Here is a 23,479-nt window from a genome sequence, read left to right on the forward strand (position 1 = left end):
TATTAGAATTGAAGGTCAGAAACTTTATTGATTATGGCTCTGTGCTGTGCAGCATGAAATCTCTCTCAAAAACAAAAGCTGAAACCTTTGAATCCATTTCAGATTTAAAAGCAATAAAAAACAATAATGGCCCTCAAGTATTGCATTTTTTTCAATGTTCAGTTATTTTTAATTTGTATACTAAGAAATCTGACAAGACAGCATTAAAATTAGTCCTAGGAGTTACTGAAATTAAGTTTCATAATGCATGAAAAATCACAGAGATGTGCAGTTTAGTACTATAAAATGCACTAAAAACCTTGATATCAATTCATTCTTTTGCAGTATTGAATTACAACAATAGAGACAACAATAATGACTACAGTATGAACAAGACGTGTTCTTAATCAGATTTACAGCAAAGTCTTTAATTGCTATACATGGCAAATGACAAGCAGTGATACAAAAACACACCAGCAATGCATGTAGTCATGACTGTTCCAGTTGTTTCTGCATTTAAATGCATAAAACATATATGTTTTTTGGGTGATTCTTCAAAAAAGGAGACTTTTGACTGATGTTTGGTAATTATACATAACAAAGCTACTATTTGATTCATGATGTGATATATTTTGGAAATTCAATTGTTCTTTTAAAAGCTTGGAGTTATATTTATGTCTTATGTGTGTGTGTGTGTGTGTGTGTGTGTGTGTGTGTGTGTGTGTGTATACATAAATATCAAATTAATTTAAAATTCTACTTTAGGAAAATATGGAAAAGAGTTTAATTTTCACCCACCCCCAACCCATTTAAAATCAGCATAGGAGTATAGAAAAATTTCCACTTAATGAAGAATCATCATTTTGTCAAAAAAAAAAAAAAGGTTATGATTATGATAGTCATTAAACAACATTTCAAATGTGCTATCAGTTTATTTGCACCAAAGTTGTAGTTTTGTTTATGAAAGGCCTTTTCCGCCATGATAAAAAATATAAAAAGGTAATTATGACACTTTATCTCACAATTGTGAGTTTACATCTTGCAATTCTGACTTTTTTTCTCAGAATTACATGATACAAACATGCAATTGTGAGTTATATGGTCAGAATTATTACCAGCAATTACGCAATTATTACGCAATTACCTTTTTTTCAGTGGTGGGAACAAGCAATTCTGAATTTATGTCTTTATATCTCGCAATTCTGAGAAAAAATCAAGAATGGCAAGATGTCAACTTGAAATTGTGAGCAAAAGTCAGAATTAAGATGAAAGTCCAAATTACCTTTTTTATTCATATTCAGTGGCGGAAACAAGCTTCCATAGTGTTTAATTTGTTCATATTCAAAAAAAATATCCATGTCTCATATGCAGTATCATGTGCAATGTATATCCCTCATAAAGTAATTAAAACTTTTTCTCCCATTCCTCAGCTGTTCCTTTCCTCAGTTTGAGTTTCCAGTTCCTTCCTGATTTCATATCAATCGTTAACCGGTTGTCTGGTGAATCTGTATTAACTTTCATCGCAGTACATTCCAGAAGCACATTCCGCCCTCAAGCTCTCATATTTAAGCACTAATCCAAAATGCACTTTCATGCACACCTCAAAGGATCTGATCTCCATCCGACACAGCTTGCCAGCAGTAGATGTGTTAGTGTGTGCAGGACTGGCAGCGCTCTAGGCCGTGGGGGTTGCACGCTGGACAGCGCAGCTCTCTGATTGACTCGTTGAAGCGGTTGGCCAGCATGGACAGTTTGCTGCCATGACAGAGGGAGCACGGCGCACAACCTGAACCTCCGCACTGTCCACAGGAGCCTGCTTCCTGCTGCACAAACAAAACAAGTAAACAAACAGCAAACAAACAAGCAAAATGATGAAGCCAAGTGCACACTACAAGCCTGCAGCTTGTTGCCCTTTCATGTTTTAAAGGTAAAGTTCAGCCAAATATGGCAATTCGCTCATCATTTATTCACCCTAATGTTCCAAACCTGTTTGTATTTCCTTCTTCTGTGGAACACAAAAGCAAATATTTTAAAGAATATTTGAAGAAGGGTGAATTGGACACAATTCACCCTTTGCCAGGAACTTGATTGACAGCAAATCTGACCAATCATAACAGCAAATCTGCCATTTTTTCCAACAAACAATTCAGAGTAGATTATTTTCGATGGATTTGAACTTGAAAAATGGTATGTATGTGGTATGGTATGTATTGACGTCATTCCACGGTTGAAACGAGACACCTTCTGAGGTTCTTTCATGTTTATTTCGTGCTATAACTAGTAAAGCAGAAGAGATGATTGGTCCATGTGCCACTAAAACTGAGGAGCTATTGCAATCTGTCACAATTGACTCTTATGTTTGAAGGGTCGATTTACTTATTGTATAGTAAAAAAAAAAAAAACAGCATTAATTTAATTTTCATAATATGTCCTTTCATAAAAGTCAAACAGGTTTGGACAGAATAATTACTATTTACTTGCTTAATTGTATTGAATGTACACTTGCAGTGTACTTTAATTCTTACATGTTTAAACAGTAACACTCAGTTACTGTATAATATTAATAAAATAAAGGTCCTCTTAAAGTGCATTATATCTAATCTAATCTAATAATGCCTAGTTATTTTTTTTTAAGCACGTTTGAAATATTTTATTCAAATGTGTAATTAGGTCTACATTACATGACTTACAAGTGCCGATATAATACTTTAAATAAAACAATAAAATAAAACAAATGCTTGTCAGTACATTTAACAGTACTTTTGTGAGCAGATAAACACAGGACACAGAGGCAAGTGCAATACAATCAACAGGTTTATTGCGTAGCAACAGAGGGGAATGAGATGAGCAGAATTATACTATTCATGGTTACACTTTATTTCAAGGTGTCCTTGTTACAGTGTAATTATACATTTAAGTACTGAGTAATATTAATTAACTACATGTACTTACTACACGGTTAGGATTTGGCTTTGGGTTATTTGCATGTAATTATGAGTAAATTATTGTTATTATAATAGTAAGTACATGTAACGTGTAACAAGGACACCTTGAAATAAAGTGTTACCCTATTTATTTATTTTTAAGTAAGTACACAATAGTTAAAGACACCTCATTTAAAGTTGGACCACATTTTTATTTCACTGTAAATAATGCAATTCATTTTCTGAAAATATTACATTCGATTTGCACGTTTTATATTGTATTACTTCCATAATAACTACTGTATTTAAAATTATGCTAAAGTGCATGCTATAGAGTCATTATCATAAACTCTTTCTGTATGGTCAGTTATAGTTTGAAGAGAATCCTGCATGCAAGTTAGATAAAACGAGTTAATCTTTTGACCTTATTAAAGCTGAATAACAGAATTGTTTGGAGAAAACTCTATTGCTTCATTGAGGTTTATTACCACTTGTTTCTGGTCTTAATGTACATATTTACATAATGTTTCAATGGGTGTTTCTTTCGTAAAAGACAGAACAGAAAGATTGATTAGAGTAAAAGATTTATGGAAGTGAAATGTGCAGTACAAGGATTCATGACATGGTTCATTATTTTCAGTGGGGTTTCAGAAAAGAGTCATTATTCATGACGAATTGTATTTCAGCACTACACAACATTCTGCAAATGTCTTAATCATTGCTTTGTGAATGTTATAAGTTATAAGTAGAATGGAGCTCTGACAAACTACAAAATATACTGTACCACAGCCATACAGATAAATGAACAGTGATAAAACCAATGTTATCTTCTTTGAGAATGGCATATGGATTAATCAAAATAGCTATTTCAGTGGTACCGAATGAAAAGAGCATGTCACCAGGATCTATGGGATTGTTTGTTTTGTTGTCTGATCACTTGAAACAGCATGCTTTTCCAAAAGTCCAAAGATTTGAGATATAATACATGTCTTTAGCATTACAAGTTACATGTCAAAGTTTGTTCAGATTCCTAACCGTACGCATGGTTTGAGCAGACTAATTAAAGTCGGTCTAGTAGAACAGAAGTAAAGAGCATTGAGACAGAGTATTTACAGTCTACTGAACTTCAGACTGTTTATACCTTTTGTTCAGTCATTGCGTCTGGTTCCTCTGTGCGGGAATGTTCTGTTCTATGTTTCCCTTTGCTCCGGGACTCCCGTCCTGGTGAACTTTCTTTCCTGTCCCGGCTGCGGTGAGGACTCCTTCCGGATTCTCCTCTTCTGTGAGGAGCTCGAATAATCTTCAGGTTGCTGGTGTAGATAATAATCTTTCCAAAATCTAATACTGGTGCCTATGTGAACAAACACAGAATCGCTAAGCAAAATATTCAAAGTTTGTACCATTACTGTCTTTGATATGGTAATCCAAGGCATTTTAATGATGTGGTACTAGAACATAGTAGTCACTTAGTACCAAAGTGCAAAGACATTCTCACAGTACCATGTACCCCACAGTACGTTTTCATAGAATATAGTTCATGCAGTCTCACACGGTTCATAGATTCATTGTTGTTATGTAATCACATTGTAAGTAATGTATAATACTAATGAACTTACTATGTTATTATTTTGTGTATCTGCTTTTAAAATGCTATTTTGTCACAGCAATTTAGGAGTGTTTTGATATATTGGTATTAACAATAATTGTAATATAATTAAAAATGTTTTTGTGTTAAATAGGGGTGTTGTGGTACAGTATCTCACAGAAGTGAGTACACCCCTCACATTTTTGTAAATATTTTATTTTATCTTTTCATGTGACAACACTGAAGAAATTACACTTTGCTACAATGTAAAGTAGTGAGTGTACAGCTTGTATAACAGTGTAAATTTGCTGTCCCCTCAAAATAACTCAACACACAGCCATTAATGTCTAAACTACTGGCCACAAAAGTGAGTACACCCCTAAGTAAAAATATCCAAATTGGGCCAAAGTGTCAATATTTTGTGTGGCCACCATCATTTTCCAGCACTGCCTTAACCCTCTTCGGCATGGAGTTCACCAGAGCTTCACAGGTTGCCACTGAGGTCCTCTTCCACTCCTCCATGACGACATCATGGAGCTGGTGGATGTTAGAGACCTTGCGCTCCTCCACCTTCCATTTGAGGATGCCCCACAGATGCTCAATAGGGTCTAGGTCTGGAGACATGCTTGGTCAGTCCATCACCTTTACCCTCAGCTTCTTTAGCAAGGCAGTAGTCGACTTTGAAGGTGTGTTTGGGGTCGTTATCATGTTGGAATATTGCCCTGCGGCCCAGTCTCTGCTTCAGTATGTCACAGTACATGTTGGCATTCATGGTTCCCTCAATGAACTGTAGCTTCCCAGTGCCGGCAGCACTCATGCAGCCCCAGACCATCACACTCCCACCACCATGCTTGACTGTAGACAAGACAAACTTGTCTTTGTACTCCTCACCTGGTTGCCGCCATACACGCTTGACACCACCAAATAAGTTTATCTTGGTCTTATCAGACCACAGGACATTGTCCCAGTAATCCATGTCCTTAGTCTGCTTGTCTTCAGCAAACTGTTTGCGGGCTTTCTTGTGCATCATCTTTAGAAGAGGCTTCCTTCTAGGATGACAATGATGCAGACCAATTTGATGCAGTGTGCGGCGTATGGTCTGAGCACTGACAGGCTGACCTCCCACCCTGCAGCAATGCTGGTAGCACTCATATGTCTATCCCAAACACAACCTCTGGATATGTGGATATGACGCTGAGCACGTGCACTCAACTTCTTTGGTCGACCATGGCGAGGCCTGTTCTGAGGGGAACCTGTCCTGTTAAACCACTGTATGGTCTTTGCCACCATGCTGCAGCTCAGTTTTAGGGTCTTCTTATAGCCTATGCCATCTTTATGTAGAGCAACAATTCTTTTTTTCAGATCTTCAGAGAGTTCTTTGCCATGAGATGCCATGTTGAACTTCCAGTGACCAGTATGAAAGAGTGAGAGCGATAACACCAAATTTAACACACCTGCTCCCCATTCACACCTGAGACATCGTAACACTAATGAGTCGCATGACACCGGGGAGAGCAAATGGCTAATTGGGCTCAATTTGGACATTTTCACTTAGGGGTGTACTCACTTTTGTGGCCAGAGGTTTATACATTAATGGCTGTGTGTTGAGTTATTTTGAGGGGACAGCAAATGTACACTGTTATACAAGCTGTACACTCACTACTTTACATTTTAGCAAAGTGTAATTTCTTCAGTGTTGTCACATGAAAAGATATAATAAAATATTTACAAAATGTGAGGGGTGTACTCACTTCTGTAAGATACTGTATATCGGTACTGGCGATAACAATGACATGAAAAGTCCACAGTGCTAAACTATTACACGTAATCTGTTTCATTCATACTCAATGCCAGAAAGTGCTCTCGCACAGAAAATTCGATTGATGCTATAATGCAAGTTTGGAGTAAAATATGTTGTTATTTTCATAAATTGTTATACTTTGATGCTGTACTGAAGAGAAAAAAACAAACCTTTTTGAAGCTTTGGATCAACAGAACCATTTGCTTTGCAAAATGACTGTTTATAATCGTCATGCCCATTCAAAGTGAGGGGGCACGTGCCCCCTCAGATTTTTGAGCCAAGTGTATTATGAATGCAGCTTCCAAAAGACAAAAAAATAGCCGAATAATATGATAATATAAATAATACCAGTGTGATTAAATTGTTCAGCACGTCATATCATCAGCTGTTAAATTCAAATCTGCGTTCGCTGGCTGGTGCTGAGCCAGAGACAGACTGTGCATTATAACCAATCACACACGATTCTGTTGAGTTTATGAATGCAATGGCCAATCAGAGGCATTCAGATGAGTCATCGCTAAAATGCCGGTGTTTTCTTCACTCGCTCGCTGACTGAATACCTCTTTCTGGCGAATTCTCTCTTATAAACAACAAAGTGCAGATGTGTGTATGAATCTGTAAGTAAAATATTAATTTCATAGTGTAAACAGCTTCAGTGATTTTAATGGGAGTTTTTGAGAGTGCTTGCACTCTAGACTGTCAGTGAAAATTTTCTTTGATAATGTAATGTTCTTTGCTCTCTTTCTGTACAATGAAAGTGTTATGATAAGTAGCCAAACTTACGTTTTCGATATTCACATTAAATATAAAGTCAGTCGTATTAAAAGTATGTAATGGCATCACCCATATCTGTCACTTAAGTAAACAGACAAGTTTTTATGCATAGTTAATAGACTGCATTTGGCTACTTTGACCATCAAAATCTAGGTGACAATCAAGATATTTCATGATATAGTTCATGCGTTTGGGAATATTTTGAAGAAAAAATATTTTTTTTAATAAAAATAAGTGCTATTGTGGCTGCTGTGTGTCACATGACAACAACCCCCCCTCTCTTGTGCCCCCTCAAAAATAATGAGTGCATGACGCCCCTGCTGGACAGTATGGTGTAGATGTAACAAAAACTAAAGCCAAAACTTGCATAAACACAGCATTTACAAACCCAATGCAAATGTTTTACTGAAAGTAATATTAATATAAGTAATATAAGTGTACGTTAGAAAATAAGTTGAAGATCAATGCCACCTATGGTGTATGGAAACGTTTAGAGCAGATCACAGGCTATAAGATAAAATCTCTCAAGTTACCTTTGATGACATTACATTGCCTGATGAACTTAATGTGTTCTACAGTCGCTTTGAAAACACAATGGAGGCACAGGCTGCTCAGCCGATGGTGCTCTCCTGGCTCTGTACTATGAGTCCTTCTTTTAAAATAGAGGAATATGAAGTCAGGAATCTGCTGCAGAGGCAGAACAGCAGAAAGGCAGCAGGCCCTGACTCCATATCATTTGCAACATTGAAGTGGTGTGCGTTCATCCTTGCCCCAGTATTCACTGATATATTCAACTGGTCATTAAGAGTATGCAGAGTCCCAGCATGTTTTAAAGCAGCGGTTATATTTCCAGTGCCAAAAAGTCAAATATTAGTTGCTTAGATGATTACAGACCAGTGGCCCTAACTTCAGTTACTATGAAAATCTTTGAGCGATTGGTGCTTAGGTATCTAATTTCTAAAATCTGTTTGGATTCTCACCAATTCACCTATAAGGCTAATAGGTCAGTTGATGATGCTGTGGCTCTGTGTATCCACTCAATTCTGCAACATCTTGAAGCCCCCAATACTTATGCCAGAGTCCTTTTTGTGGACTATAAATCGGCATTTAATACAATAATTCCAGTTAAACTTTTTTATAAGTTAAAGCAATTGGGGATTCAACACTCCCTTGCTTTCTGCATTTTGGATAGAACCCAAGTAGTTAAAATTAATAATATACTTTCAAGTCTCAAGACAATAAGTGTGGGGGCCCCACAAGGATGTGTATTGTCACCATTATTGTACTCTGTCTACACTAATGATTCTTTTTCACATTGTAATTCAGTGTACATTTTTAAGTTTGCTGATGACACTATATTGATTGTTTTAATAACAAATGATAACGAATTGGACTATAGAAGGTTTCTACACTGTTTGATTGGAGTTGCACTCATAATTTGAAGTTGAATGTCCTAAAAACAAAGGAAATGGTGTTTGATTTCAGATGGAGGACAAATACTGTTTTGCCATTGACTATTAATGGTCAGGACATTGAAAATGTTCAATGTTTTAAGTTTCTCGGGACTACCATCTCAGCAACGTTAAAGTGGGATGACAACCTAAGAGGCATTATCAAAAAATCTCATCAAAGGCTTTTTTTTTCTTAAAACAGCTTAAAAAGTGTGGCATATCTAAAGTTGGCACGTTCAATTTTTATAGAGCTGTCATTGAAAGCATGCTGACTTTTTCACTTATAGTGTGGTTTGGTAACTCCACAGCTCAGCAGAGAAGTCAGATTAATAATATAACTCGGGTTGCTTCGAAAATTATTGGTTATGATCTTCCCACTATTGATGATATTTATGTCTCACGTTTGCTTAAAAATGATCCTTTAGATCCAACCAGACACCTTTTTATGCCTCTTCCTTCAGGCAGACGCCTTAGAGCAATTAAAACTAAGTCTACAGGTTTTTTGAACAGCACTTATTGTAGGATTGTTCATGCTCTTAGTTCCTCTGGTGTCTATGCATCTGTATTTCACTCCTTATAATTGATGGGACATATATAGCAGTGTATGTATGTATGTATGTATGTATTTATGTTTGTATTTTAATGTTTGTTATTGTTGTTGATGAGCCCACCATTGCATTATGTTAAATAACATTGTAATATCCTGTAATATGCATAGTGCAGGTAAAACAATATAAAATGTTAATCGTATTTACTCTGGATCTATTTTACTGGAATGTTTAAGTCTTTTAAGGACAGCACAAGTCAAGAGAAAAAGGAAACCACTGGGGCAAGAGATGGGAAACAGGATTAGGACATGACGCAGGCCAGACTGAAGCCTAAATCCCCATGAGCCAAATGCCCTTTATGCGTCATGAGCCTGTTCATTACCCACTGTCCCATGGCTGGCTTTTACAATTCTGAGACATTGATAAATTTGATTAGATTAAATGTCGGGGATCTGATGCTGAAAAATGTGATAAATATCCTGTAAATTTTTTATTGACATGCTGATATGCAAAACAGAGAATCTTTGACAGTTTAGTCTTTCAACAGCATGTCAGGTGAAATTTTAATGAAAATGTAAGCTTAATACAACACAACGAAGCAAATTAGCCTTCAGTCTTATTTAAAGATCCAACTTGTTTGATTATGTTTGTTCAGTCTATATATTTGAGTGATATTTCTTTTCTTTTCTTTTTCAGATTTGAGGCAGAGAAGCACAACACAGTTCACAATGGAAAGGAAAGCTGAGAATTTCTATGCGGATGAGATATAATTGCATGCCTATGTTTAGAAGCTGTGTTGGAGTGTGGGTCTATTATTAGATCTGGGAACTATGAATTAGTAACAATGTGGCATAAAAACTGAGACTTCATAAATATCTCTGTGACCACAGACTAAGACAAAACAAGAGAAAATCTGGCAAGAAATGTTTTACTTTTCAATGCCAGAACAAAACCTAATGAGGAGGACAATAAGGAATCCTTACAAAACACACATTGTGTTTCGCCTACATCAAATGACCATTTTCTAAACTTCGCCCACCTTAGTTACTGTTGCAAGATTTGCAAAATGTCCCACAGGAATGAAATGACTGTGAACCGGGCAATTTTCATTCCAGTGTGCTCATAAAGTGGGGGAAATTAATAGATATTATACTTATGTGGGCTGGAATGATGTTTGACACTGCAAAGCATTATTAAATATAATGAAACTTTTAAGCAGTAGGCTACCATGATAAAATCAGCAGACACTGCAGATCAGAATCAAATTCAACTGAAAAAACAGAAGCGTCTTTTGAAAGTGATGATTATAACATTAGTGAAGAGAACATCAGTAATAATAATTGATTGTTCAGTGACATTTTTAAACTTCTTATTGGTTTATAGAACCAAAGTCCCTTTAAGACAAGTCATTTCAATGGGGAAACATCAAATTCTCCAAAGCTGTTGGCCAAGCTTTTGTATAAGTTTCATATTTGAAATCACCATTGAAATCTAAAGGTAGCTGCAGTGACACGATGACTTTACCAATTAGCGATTGGCTCTTTTATTTGAGAAAGTGGGACGAATCTGTTGTATTGCACGTTGCACTTTCTTCTATTCATAAGTAATAGGAGTGCACCGTCTTGGTAAATCTTGAAGTCTTTCATAGGGTCCTGTTAGCATGGTCTAGATGGTTGCTAGTGTGTTCTCGGTGGTTGTTGCATGGTTGCTGACTCGCTCAAGTCAAAAGAGCCCCAAACCATATGATATTCAGACCTCTTCAGTATAAGTTTTGGAATTATTATATGTCTCTCAGGCAAGAATCAGAGAAGTAGAAATTGCAGCGTTCCGCAATAAGAGCGAATTGAGGTTTTGCTCATATTTCATATCCGTAGTGGGAACAAAGGTGGGTTACACAAATTTAATACTTAGCTGGTCGGTTATGGGTAAGTTGGGGGGAGGGGTTGTTTAAATCCATAAATCTAATTATGAACAATAGTAAAAGTATCAGTGACAAAGAAGATTGTTAATATTAATTAAAGTTGTTCTTAGAAATATCCTTTAAATTCATGTTGGTAGGACATTATATTTTAGAACTATTTTTAAGAAACATTTAAATTAATGACTCTCAAAATGTCATGTGGTGTAATTTTCAATTAAAAACTAATAACATATCTTCTTACATTTTCCATTCATGTGAGGGTACCTATGTTTTTGAATATATATATTTTTAAGTAGAATATTATTAAAATTATTTATTCATAAATGCCATTGCACTTAAGCTGAATTAACCTTGCCTTGTAAAAAAAAAAAAAAAAAAAAAAAAGCTCAATACATCTGATATAAGATTATGGACTCTAACCTTGACAGGCCTCTTATATCATAAACTGTATGATATAATTTTATATTGCTATTTTTATTTTATTATTCTTTACCTGCTTATTCTGCATGTTGGTTGCATCTCAACGTCTTGATCAGAACATGTGGCTTTAGATTTTCCACACACCCCCCGCCCCATATTAATAAGCAGAATGCAGTTTTTATTATTTGAATTAATATTATTATAATACACTACATAGTTTTATTTTCAAGAATGTTGTTTTTATGAGTTTTTTTTTTCTCTCATTATATATAGACAGTTTCAATACAGGAATTAAATATATATATCACAGAAGAGAACAGTCAATTTACTTCAGTTAATATAAGTACTGTATGAATTTATGTACGGTATTAATCTTTTGAATGTTTTTTTCTAAAATAAGCAACAAAGTTCAGTCCAAAGAGAGCAATCTAATTTTCATTGCAGTGCGTTCTTACTTTATTATCCCCTTCTGTGAGATCTCCACACGCCAGGGAGTTGCATCCTGTCACTCCTCGATAGACGTTTATCCTCTGGGCGATCAGGCCTGTCGGGGGGTAAAAACTCTGGTCCTGCATGTCTTCTATGCCACACAGATGTCCCATCTCCATCTTGGTGTGGATGAAGCTGTGAGGGTACTGCTCTTCTGGACTGTCCAGCTCCTGTCCATCTTCATACACGTGCTTCAGCACCCGGCCGCTGTACGACGAGGCCAGCTTGAACCTCACCTTCCTGGGCTTGCCCTCGATCAAGTTGTCTGGGTGCCTCTGAAGCTCCTCCATGGTCTCTTGCAGCTGAAATTCCCAATGGTCTTGTAACGATTAGGAGGAAGAACTGTGGAAGATAAGTATTGAGGAGAGACTCAGGCAGTCCAGCTGCTTTCCATAGCCCTGATGAATTATTGAGCAGGGGATCTTGTGCACAACAGGAGAGTTGGAAATTGAGACCTCACAGTTTCATCAAATAATGATGGTTGAAGGAGAGAAGCAGGTGTGCCTCTATATTGCTTATGCATTACCTGTAATTTATGTTAGTTCCTTACTATTACTGTTATGTTGAGTGTAATATCGTTATGGGTGCGCTCAGTATTTTTTTTTTTTTTTTTCCCAGTGTAAAGATTGAAATAAAAAGTACTGTATATACTTGTATGAAATGAAGTCAATATCTCTTTTGTTTTAAATGCAAGTTGTTGGATCATGAGGACAGAAATGTAGAGATCACAGATGCATGCTACTCATGCTAAGTCATGTTTTCAATGTCTGATTCATTCTAGTGATTTGGTTCATCCTAAATGCTCATCACTCCTACACTCCTATAGCTGTGTCCCAAATGACTCACTATACACTATGCACTTACACACTTACACACTTACACTCACTGGCCACTTTATTAGGAACACCTTGCTAGTACCGGGTTGGACCCCCTTTTGCCTTCAGAACTGCCTTAATTCTTCATAGCATAGATTCAACAAGGTGTTGGAAACATCCCTCAGAGATTTTGGTCCATATTGGCATGATAGCATCACGCAGTTGATGTAGATTTGTCGGTTGCACATCCGTTCCACCACATCCCAAAGGTGCTCTATTGGATTGAGATCTGGTGACTGTGGAGGCCATTTGAGTAAAGTGAACTCATTGTCATGTTCAAGAAACCAGTCTGAGATGATTTGAGCTTTGTGACATGGTGCATTATCGTGCTGGAAGTAGCCATCAGAAGATGAGATCCATGCTTTCATGTTCTTTATGCCAAATTCTGACCCTACCATCTGAATGTCGCAGCAGAAATCGAGACTCATCAGACCAGGCAATGTTTTTCCAATCTTCTATTGTCCAATTTTGGAGAGCCTGTGCGATTAGCCTCCGTTTCCTGTTCTTAGCTGACAGGAGTGGCACCCGGTGTGGTCTTCTGCTGCTGTAGCCCATCTGCTTCAGGGTTTGACGTGTTGTGCATTCAGAGATGGTATTCTGCATACCTTGGTTGTAACGAGTGGTTATTTGAGTTACTGTTGCCTTTCTATAATCTCTAACCAGTCTGCCCATTCTCCTCTGACATCAACAAGGCATTTTCATCCACACAACTGCCGCTCACTGGATATTTTCTCTTTTTCGGACCATTCTCTGTAAACCCTAGAGATGGTTGTGCGTGAAAATCCCAGTAGATCAGCAGTTTTTGAGATACTCAGACCAGCCCGTCTGGCACCAACAACCATTCCACATTCAAAGTCACTTAAATCCCCTTTCTTCCCCATTCTGATGCTCGAGTTGAACTTCAGCAAGTCGTCTTCACCACATCTAGATGCCTAAATGCAAGTTGCTGCCATGTGATTGGCTGATTAGCAGTTTGTGTTACCAAGCAATTGAACAGGTGTACCTAATAAAGTGGCCGGTGAGTGTATGCACTAATGCACATTCATAACCAGAGTATGAAAGCCTCTCCCCTCCACTGATTTAAGCTGTGACAGTTGAGTGCATGAAGTATCCATTATTTCACACTTTGTTTTTTGGTTTTTAAGTGCATCATCTGGGTATAGTGCACTTTTTTGGGACTTTTTAGTGTGAACACACTATACTTGCACTATTTATACTACAAAACAACATAGAATAGTGCTGAAGTATGCAAATTGGGACATACTTTATGTGAGTCTGATTCATTCTAGTGAATTGGTTCATTGAGGAGAAAAAAAAAAAAAAAAACATTCAATGATTCGATTCCCTGTACCATGTATTATATATTCAGCTTCTGTTATATATATACTCCTTATATATACTCCATAGCATGCATTTTGATAGGAAAGGATGGGGAATACGAAAAAGCGGGAAAAACAACATATATATGTTGTTTTTGCTGTATTTAAAATAAATTTCCTCATTCAGTTTTGATACGGTCACCCTAATTAAGATATAGCTAACTACTTGTAGTTCCAAATTTCAAATTATGATTAGCTTGAACTGTGTAATAAAGGAATTGTGCCATAAATTGTTTCAACAATGTAACTGATGTAACATTTTTTTGTTTTTGTTTTTTTCTGCATGTAAAAATTATGCATATATGATGTATTATATGTTAGAAATCGTTTGCAGTTTAGGCCTGATTGATGAATTAAATTGTTAAATTGCTATAATTACGCTCTGTATTTAAAAAATAAAAAATAAGTAAATAAATATATATTTTTAATAATAAAAAAATAATTAATTAATTAAAAAGCAGGTTAAAAAGGTATGTAAAAAATATTTCCAAAAAATTACTATAGTAACTATTTAATAATATTCTCTTTTTTAATTATGTAATGATTGATTGATTGACTAATCACTTTATTTATTTTTCTTTTCTTTTTTTTGGTATGGAAATCTCTTAACATTTATTACGATGATAGAAGAATAAAACTCACACACTAAAACTCAAAAACAAATCAATAAAGTTATGATTATACAATCTTGGAATTGAAATTAATTTTCAACAGATTGGTCAAATTCCTACAAAGATTTGATGGCATTGTTTTTAATAGTTAAATGCTATTAGCATCATTTCTATTTCTTTCTGGGCAGATTTCAGTGTGTAAAACAGCAGAAATCCCTGAGATCAGGGAGCCATTTTACTGAGACAGTAGGCTATCTAACAAATGGCTGACATTAACCCTTGTGCATTCTAACATCCATCTTGCAATTATCCTCCTAGTTGACTGTTATTGCATTCTAACCAACTGCTAAGATGGTTTGCCTCTTTTTCCTCCCTGTATTCATATCTGCTATTACTATGAAATCATTCATGTGAGAAATTGTTTTGTGTGCCTCTCAGTAAAAGACTCATTGAAGGTGTCAAGTCTCCAACTAGGCTGTACTAAATGATTATTAATCTGCATGCATGCTTATTTTCAGCTGTCACAAGAGACTGTATTTTCCTGCGGGGTACCTCCATTGGGACATCATTTTTCTTTGTGCTTTAGATGTTGTCTTAATGATGCCTCTGATGATATGTCATCAGTCCCTTATTTTCCAGATGGTCATAAAAGCACACGCCGCTGGGCAAAAATATGTGATGGCATAACCTTTCATCTCAGGGAAAGAGTTAATTATTTTCGATGCAGGCTAGAGTATCTGGTATTGAAAATTTCGGACTTAGTGTGCAATGACCTTGAACTTGAACTATCTGTCGTCACTATATTTTAGGATTGGATGGACCCAATATTTCCTTTCTTTTTCTCTTTTTAGGAAGCGAGAGGACAACAAAATCATCCTCAATGCCTGAAGACTCCATTTAGTAGGCTAGTTTCGCAACGGATACCACGCATCGGACTCAGTGTGCAAGGTTTCTGCGCGTGACAAATTTTTAGGATTATGAATACGAAAAAACGCATACGAAAATTTCAGACTTTCAAGCACAAAGTGTGCTTTCTCATAATTTAAAAATGTATGTTTGGCCCGAACATTGGGGATTCTGCTAGAAATCAGAGTGATGGTATTTTGTGTTCTACAGGCTGATGCATTACATATGACAGCTGATTTGTTTGAAGCTGGCATTAGTGCGCTCGCACCATCCAACAAACCAGAGGCGGCTCTTAACTCACTGCTCTGCCTGCAGCGATGAAGAAGGCAAAGCAGCTGCAAGAGATACAAAATATTCATGACTCTGTCAGAGTAAACTGAGATGGTACACTATGATTTTGCACTGGTAATCACAGGGGATGAGATGTGTTTAAAGTGTAAAGTTTAATGTTTCACTGTATACATTTGAATGATTGAAAGTTTCTTGACTTTTCTATTAACACATGGATTAACAAATATGTAATGTTTGTTAATTACCCATTAATAAAAGGTATATGGTTATTATAATAATAATTAGTAGTAGTAGTAGTAGTAGTAGTATTCAAGCACTACCAGATGTCTGTTCTGATATTTTAAAAATGGCAAAATTAAATATTTCAGCAATTTAAAAAAAAAAAATAACAGAAGAAAAAAAACTTTAAAGTAATTATAGATCTCAGAACTTGATGAACAATTAACAAAAACATATTTGTGAATACAGACCATGTCAAATTATAATTTTTATTTCAAGCACCTGACTGTTATATGTATATTTTATTAGGAGATGAAATTGCCATCCTGCAAGTCTTTTCCTCTCAACCCACAATTCATTAACTTGAAGAGGGATCACAGCATTTTGGGTTTTTTCCCCTTTGCTCACCCCTGCTCAGGATGAAACCCTCAGTTAGTCAAGCAGTCCAAAAGCTTTTGGTAAAAAAATAAAAAAAATAAAAAAAGCTTCACCTTTTACACAATGATCTTCAACATCATCTTCATTTGCCCTGGTTTTTCTGCAACATTCACAACACCTTAATGCTCCGGCCTTATAGCACCACTGCACCTGCAGCAAGCTGGCTGTGACTGAATGGATAATGGCAGGTCAGCTGCCAACGTTAGACTTCGTCAGTATGAATCCTGGTCTGCCACACAAGTTTGTGACTCTGTGAGATCACAATGCTTGGCTGCACTTGGGCAACCAAGCATTTACACATAGCAGCTTCGTTACTCCCCTCAATTCGTCGCTAGTCCATTATGGGATTGTAGCCCATAAGCTCTTCCATTTGGCTGGCCGTCAGGCCATTCTTCCCCTAAACAAGCAGATTTACTTCTCTGCCTCATGTGTTTCCTGAGATAAGAATAAAGACATGGGGAATCTGCTTAATGACATTCAGATTAGTACAGTGTGCAGTAGGCAGTTACAACTGATGCAAACGGTCGTTGCTGGAGCTCTCAGCTAACAGTGTAACAGAGAGTGGCCAATTTTTTCTAAGGCGGTCTCAATGTGAAAGCAGAGACAACAGGAATGTAGAATAGAATAGAATCTGGATTCTACAAAATAAATCGTAACAAAGCAATGAGCCACCTAATTGTCACGTTTTGCTGGGAGCAAGGAGAACGCAGGAGACGAGGAGAACAATTAACATTACTTTTAATGAAGATACCAGGAAACATGCAGCACAGGGATCAGACAAACACCGAATGATGATTAAGACCGGACACAGAGGCAGGGAAGCACAGGACTTATAAACACTGGGGAAAACTAGATAATTAATGAAACACGGCTGGGGACAAATAAACTAATAATGAACCTAGACGGGGACAGGAACAGGAACTAATCAAATATGGGCACAAGAGGGAGGGAAACACAAGACATGGGGACACAGGTCTGACACTAATGAGCCACCTAATCACTAATTGTCACTAATACTGCTAATAGTAGAATTTAAGTATTTAGTATTTAGATATATGTGCAGGAAGAGCAGAAAAACAAATGTATTGTCTTTGCACAAAACTTAAAATTATTCAAAGAGCCTATCTCACCCCAGTACTGGGATAAGATTTCTGTTATTTTAGAAGTCTTTAACATTTATAATTTTGTAGGAAAATTTGAAAAATCTTGACTACAGAAATTTGAAATGCATTCCACTATGCGTTCAACATGGCAGGAGCCAAGGAATGAGAGGAAAAAAGTTATTTTGGGTAACACTGTACAAATAAGGTTACATTATTTAATGTTAATGTATTAACTAATATGAACAAACAATGAACAATGTGTTTATTACAGTATTTACTAATCTTTGTTAATCTCAGTTAATGAAAATACAGTCATTCATTGTTAGTTCATGTTAATTCACAGTGCATTAACTAATGTTAACAAGCACAACTTTTGATTTTAATGCATTAGTAAATGTTGAAAATAACATTAATTAGCAATCAATTAAATAGATTAATAAATGCTGTAGAAGTATTGTTCATTCGTATTTCATGCTAACTAAAGTAGTGAACAAATGTTAACTAATGAACCTTATTGTAAAGCGTTACTGAATTTTGCTTTTAGACCTTACAGTTCAAAAGTAATTAGCAGAAACATGAGTGCAAATTTGGCCTGTTGCTTGCACTAGAGAGTTCAAGTTAAAGACTCCAAATTTGCTGTGGTTAATGATGAGACTGTCCTCTATCTGTGTGCCAAATTTTTACATTTTCATAACTTTCCCACAAGTTCAATTCAATTCAAGTTTATTTGTATAGCGCTTTTTATGATACAAATCGTTGCAAAGCAGCTCTACAGGAATTTAAGTTTCCACAATATATTTATATATTGCAGAACCTTAATATGTTTGACTTACGGCAAAATTTGGTAATTCTGTATGTTGTCTGAGCATTGGCATCCTCCGAAGTCCTCTGGGGGGTTGGCATTATCTTTTCTCAGGTGTTCGGTCATCTCAGATCATTTAAGGGTTGGATCCAGACTGAAGCTTCTGTAATTCCTAGTTTAACAGAAACAGAGAAACAAATAGAGACATAATTAACGTAGCTGCTGTTCCATCTAAGCAAAAATGATTTGTTCAACCCAAGCTAAAGAATAATAATAATAATGTACATTTGATCAGATATAACTGCAGTACAAGATTATAAGATGCATTATGTGAATGTTTGGCTAAAGAGATGTGTCTTTAATCTAGATTTAAACAGAGAGAGTGTGTCTGAACCCCGATCGTTATCAGGAAGGCTATTCCAGAGCTTGGGAGCCAAATGTGATAAAGCTCTTCCTCCTTTAGTGGACTTTGCTATCCTAGGTAAGACCAAAAGTCCAGAGTTTTGCGACCTTAGGGAGCGGGTTGGATTGTAGCGTGGTAGAAGACAAGTTAGGTACGCAGGAGCTAAACCATTTAGGGCCTTATAGGCAAGTAATAATATTTTGTAAATGATACGGAACTTAATAGGTAGCCAGTGCAGAGACTGTAAAATTGGGGTAATATGATCATATTTTCTTGACCTGGTAAGTACTCTAGCCGCTGCATTTTGGACTATCTGTAGCTTGTTTATTGAAGATGCAGGACAACCACCTAGCAGTGCATTACAATAGTCCAGTCTAGAGGTCATGAATGCATGAACTAGCTTTTCTGCATCAGAAACAATGTTTCGAAGCTTGGCAATGTTTCTAAGATGGAAGAATGCTGTTTTTGTGACATGGGAAATATGATTTTCCCATGTTACAAGTGGTTCTATATGATACTATGAAAATCTATATGATTCTATATGAAAGCATTTGTAAAATACTCAATAAAAATGGCTGACAAAGGAAAATTGGGTATCGTTAATTCGGCATGCTGCTCTGAATCTAACTAGATCGATCTTATGATTTTTGGTCATTTGAAATTGTTCTGAAATTATAAACAAAAATTCGATTTTTATATATTTTGACCAGGAGGTGGCACTGTGCCGAAACTACTCATGTGCCCTCAGGTCATGCTTGTTATAACACATACCAAGTTTGGTAAGAATCCGCTAAAGCTTTGCGAAGATTTAGCCTCATGTCCATTTTTGTGCAAATTTACGTCAAATTCTTTAGCTCGCTTTACGAAAACGGTTTGTTCTAATGGAAATCTTTTGATTAATTTTTTCCAGCATTGTCTGAAAATTATCTGGGCCAATTTTGGTGAAAATCTGACTACCCATCTAGGACCCGTTTGAAAAAGTAGATTTTTCATAAAATTCTGAGTGTAGCCATTGAAAACTATTCTATATTATTATTATTATTATATAGTGAAAACTATTTACGAATCTAAATCAATCAGAAAAAAAGCTCTGTAAAAACTACTTGCATTTTTGAAAAACTGTAAGTGTGTCCCAAAAGTTCAACACACCTACTTGAACTCCTAGGCCAAATACTAAAAACATGGCATGGCAAGTAGAGTGCAAAGTGCAAAACCTCAAGTTTGGGTATTGGGACAGGCCCAAAAACTGAGTTCTGCTTTAAACACCATGGCCTTTCTCTCCACCTTACATGTTCTTTCTAAGTTACTCATTGATTGTGGCAGCACCTAAAAGATTCAACACAGAAACTTGCTCTGTGAGTTATTCATTAATAGTACCTGACCAACAGTCAGAAAGAATATTTGATTTGTAGTAGGCCTTTGTAGAAAACTTTGCTTTGTAGTAGGGCCTCGCCAACCAATCATGTCTCAAGCCTTTGTGAGACTATCTGCTTATGGTATAGCATTTATGCTGAAGAAGGTCTATACTTGGACTGTAATTTTAACATATTTTACACCTTGTGAACTTGCTATAGCCAAGGTCTCTGGCAATTGGTTCAGACGGCTATGCTTATTAAAAGCACGGTTGTCGCCTACACACTGCGAGCTCATTGGTTGCTACCCGTGTTGTAGAGACGTCCTGCAGTGCCGGGCCTGGGAAGGCTAAAGATGGAGACTGCGATGGGGAGAAAAGCACATTTACACACTGGCAAGGACTCATGCATTACACTGAATTATTCACAAGCGTCTGGCTAACACAGATGGAGAGGGTTTTGTAGAAAAGTGCTCTGGACAAAACAATTGAAAGTCTTGAGTGGCAGAGATGCTGAATGTTAAAGTTAAGTGTTAAGTATTATAGTATGGTAACAACTTTAGTATAGGGACCAATTCTCACTATTAACTAGTTGCTTATTAGCATGAATATTATTAACACATTGGCTGTTTATGATAGTGCTTGTAAAGCATACATATTCTGCATGACCATATTCTACATCCCTAATCCTACCCAATACCCAAATTTAACAACTACCTTACTAACTATTAATAAGCAGCAAATTAGGAGTTATTGAGGCAAAATTCATATTTAATAGTTTGTTAATTGGACCTTAAAGTAAAGTGTGAAATATAGTACTTACTTGTCATATTTATTTTTTAAGCATTTAGACTTTTTGCCTGGTAAACAGATACATTCACAAAAAATCGAATATATTTAAATTTCACAAACTGACTTATTGCAAAGATGGCATGCTTGTAAATGCAGACTTCATTGCTAAGTGCTTGATTTTTTACATCTGCTATAGTAGGTGCTTCATTTTATATACAGTATGTAGTGTGTGTAAAGTTCGGGATGTTCTTTAAAAATAATAAAACTCAACCATCTAGCAACATGCTTAAAACAACACAAAAAAAAAAAAAAAAACCCTGGCAATTCCTGTAATTATTAAACACAAATAGAGACTTAAATCCCCATTATGTGCCATAAAGCTGCAAATAAAGACGTACTGTATATTTGCAGATCTTAAAGTTTGTCTGAAGTAAACTTAGTCAACTTTGGCATATTACTTCAGTGCTCCGTTGTAAGAATGCATTAGTTGCTATGCATCAATCTTAAAAAAAAAAAAAAAAAATTGGCACAGCAATTTTCCACCTCATTGGTGTCCGTACAGGTAACGAGAATCTCAGTCATAAATCATTACACAAAAAACGTCTGCTAGTGACCATGTTGTGAGGTTGTGTAACTGCGGCACTGAAGCTAATTTAATGTGAGCGAGTAGTTGGCTGTTCACTCCTCTAAAAAGCAGCTTCAATTACAAAAGGCTGTAAACCCGATTTCCATGTGCTCTTGAAGCCTGGATCCAACTCTCTTAGAAAGGCCTGACCTGCTCAACGGCCAGTTACAAATATAATAAATACATTTATTTTGGCTGTTTTTGGATGGGGTGACTTTCTTTTGAACTAATATTATGTCACGATAGTGCTTGGGGTTTGTTATTTTAATACAACAATTATATGTGAGAGAGGACGTATCCTAAATTTGCTGTAATGAACCTATTATTGTCAAGAAATTGCTCTTTTTTAAAAAAAAAAAGGAAACAAGAAGAATGACAAAAGGTAAACGCATTGTTAATTTTTGGTGTGTTTGATACAGTGAGACTAAAAGCCCCCCAAAAGTAGTAATTACTGAACTTTTCTTTGTAGAATGCTTTGGATACATCACACAGGCACTAAAAAGGTTGGGTTTCGTGAGATTTATTTTAAAACAGCGTGACAAGTTATTTGCATTTTCGAACTGCAGCCGTTCATTTTAATCATATTCTTCATATGACTTTGAACAGTTTTCTGAAAATACTATTTACACTGCATCCTAATAACAAACCAGAAAATGTAGAAGAGAGCAGGTACTTTTTTGGCCTAAACTTTGAATATTTACTTCAGAGATGCTTGTAGGTTGTTACGGATTCAAGGCAGGTGTCTTGACTTTGGTCAGGAGTTATAGCAGTTTGTTTGATCAGTTTGGGGTTTCCTTTGGCCTGTCTCACGACAATCACAGCCTAATAAGAACCTGACAAGGGATTGGGCTTTAAATTTACCAGACTAAATTGTTACATGAGACTAACAATAAGCACCTGGAAACGATTGACAAACCAATAATAGACAATGAAAAGAAAAGTACAAAATGAAAGACATTATAAAAAGAAGCACATGACCAAAACCCCCGAAACCATTGCAGTAATTACAGTATGAGGACAGTAACCGAAAAAGGGAGAAGTTACTTAAACGCCGGAATAGATGTGGACCTACAGACTTCATGTTATTCTTTCTTGATATTCTTTCATGAGGTGATTTTTTTTAATATAACCCCTTTATATTATTAATTTTTGGTCCATAGCCTTTCACATCAGTACTTTGGAAAACTGGACAGTTTGAGGCAGGTATAAGGTGGTTGATTCCCTTCTTCATTTATTCATTGATTTGTTCACTTATTTACTTATATTTTCTTATTTATTTTTGTTGTAACACTTTAGTATAGGGACCAATTATTACTATTAACTAGTTGCTTATTAGCATGCCTATTATTAACATATTGGCTGTTTATTAGTACTGAACGCACATATTCTGCATGACCATATTCTACATCCCTAATCCTACCCAATACCTAAACTTAACTACTTTACTAACTATTAATAAGCAGCAAATTAGGAGTATATTGAGGCAAAAGTCATAGTTAATGGTTTCTTAATAGAGAGAGTTGGACCTTAAATCATAGTCAAGCCTCTCCTCCATTGACATCCATTCATATATATCCATTGATATCCATAACCTATAACCACGCAGAATGCCTTAGCAACTGCATTGCAATGACTTAACAACCACCAAGAACACTTTAGTTAATGCATAGCAATGCCTACTAACTGTTACCCTACAACTGCAAAGCAATGACCAAGCAACAGCCCCTATCCCCCTAGCAACTTTACATAAACAACTGAGCAACAACCCTAAACACACATCACTAGCTAGACA

At 36.2% G+C, this 23,479-nt stretch overlaps 1 protein-coding gene across 1 annotated transcript; it reads right to left on the reverse strand.

Annotated features, from left to right (window-relative positions):
- Nucleotides 1-1,628: 1,628 nt before the first annotated feature.
- Nucleotides 1,629-12,182, reverse strand: LOC306856298 (glutaredoxin domain-containing cysteine-rich protein 2-like; the record flags this gene model as incomplete). Its single annotated transcript, XM_079395477.1, has 3 exons — nt 1,629-1,802; nt 4,045-4,254; nt 11,859-12,182. The coding sequence occupies 3 exons, from the start codon at nt 12,180-12,182 to the stop codon at nt 1,629-1,631; spliced, it is 708 nt and encodes a 235-aa protein (XP_079251603.1).
- Nucleotides 12,183-23,479: the final 11,297 nt, after the last annotated feature.

The sequence above is a fragment of the Barbus barbus genome, assembly GCF_936440315.1.
Source record: "Barbus barbus genome assembly, chromosome: 36".
Taxonomy (NCBI): domain Eukaryota; kingdom Metazoa; phylum Chordata; class Actinopteri; order Cypriniformes; family Cyprinidae; genus Barbus; species Barbus barbus.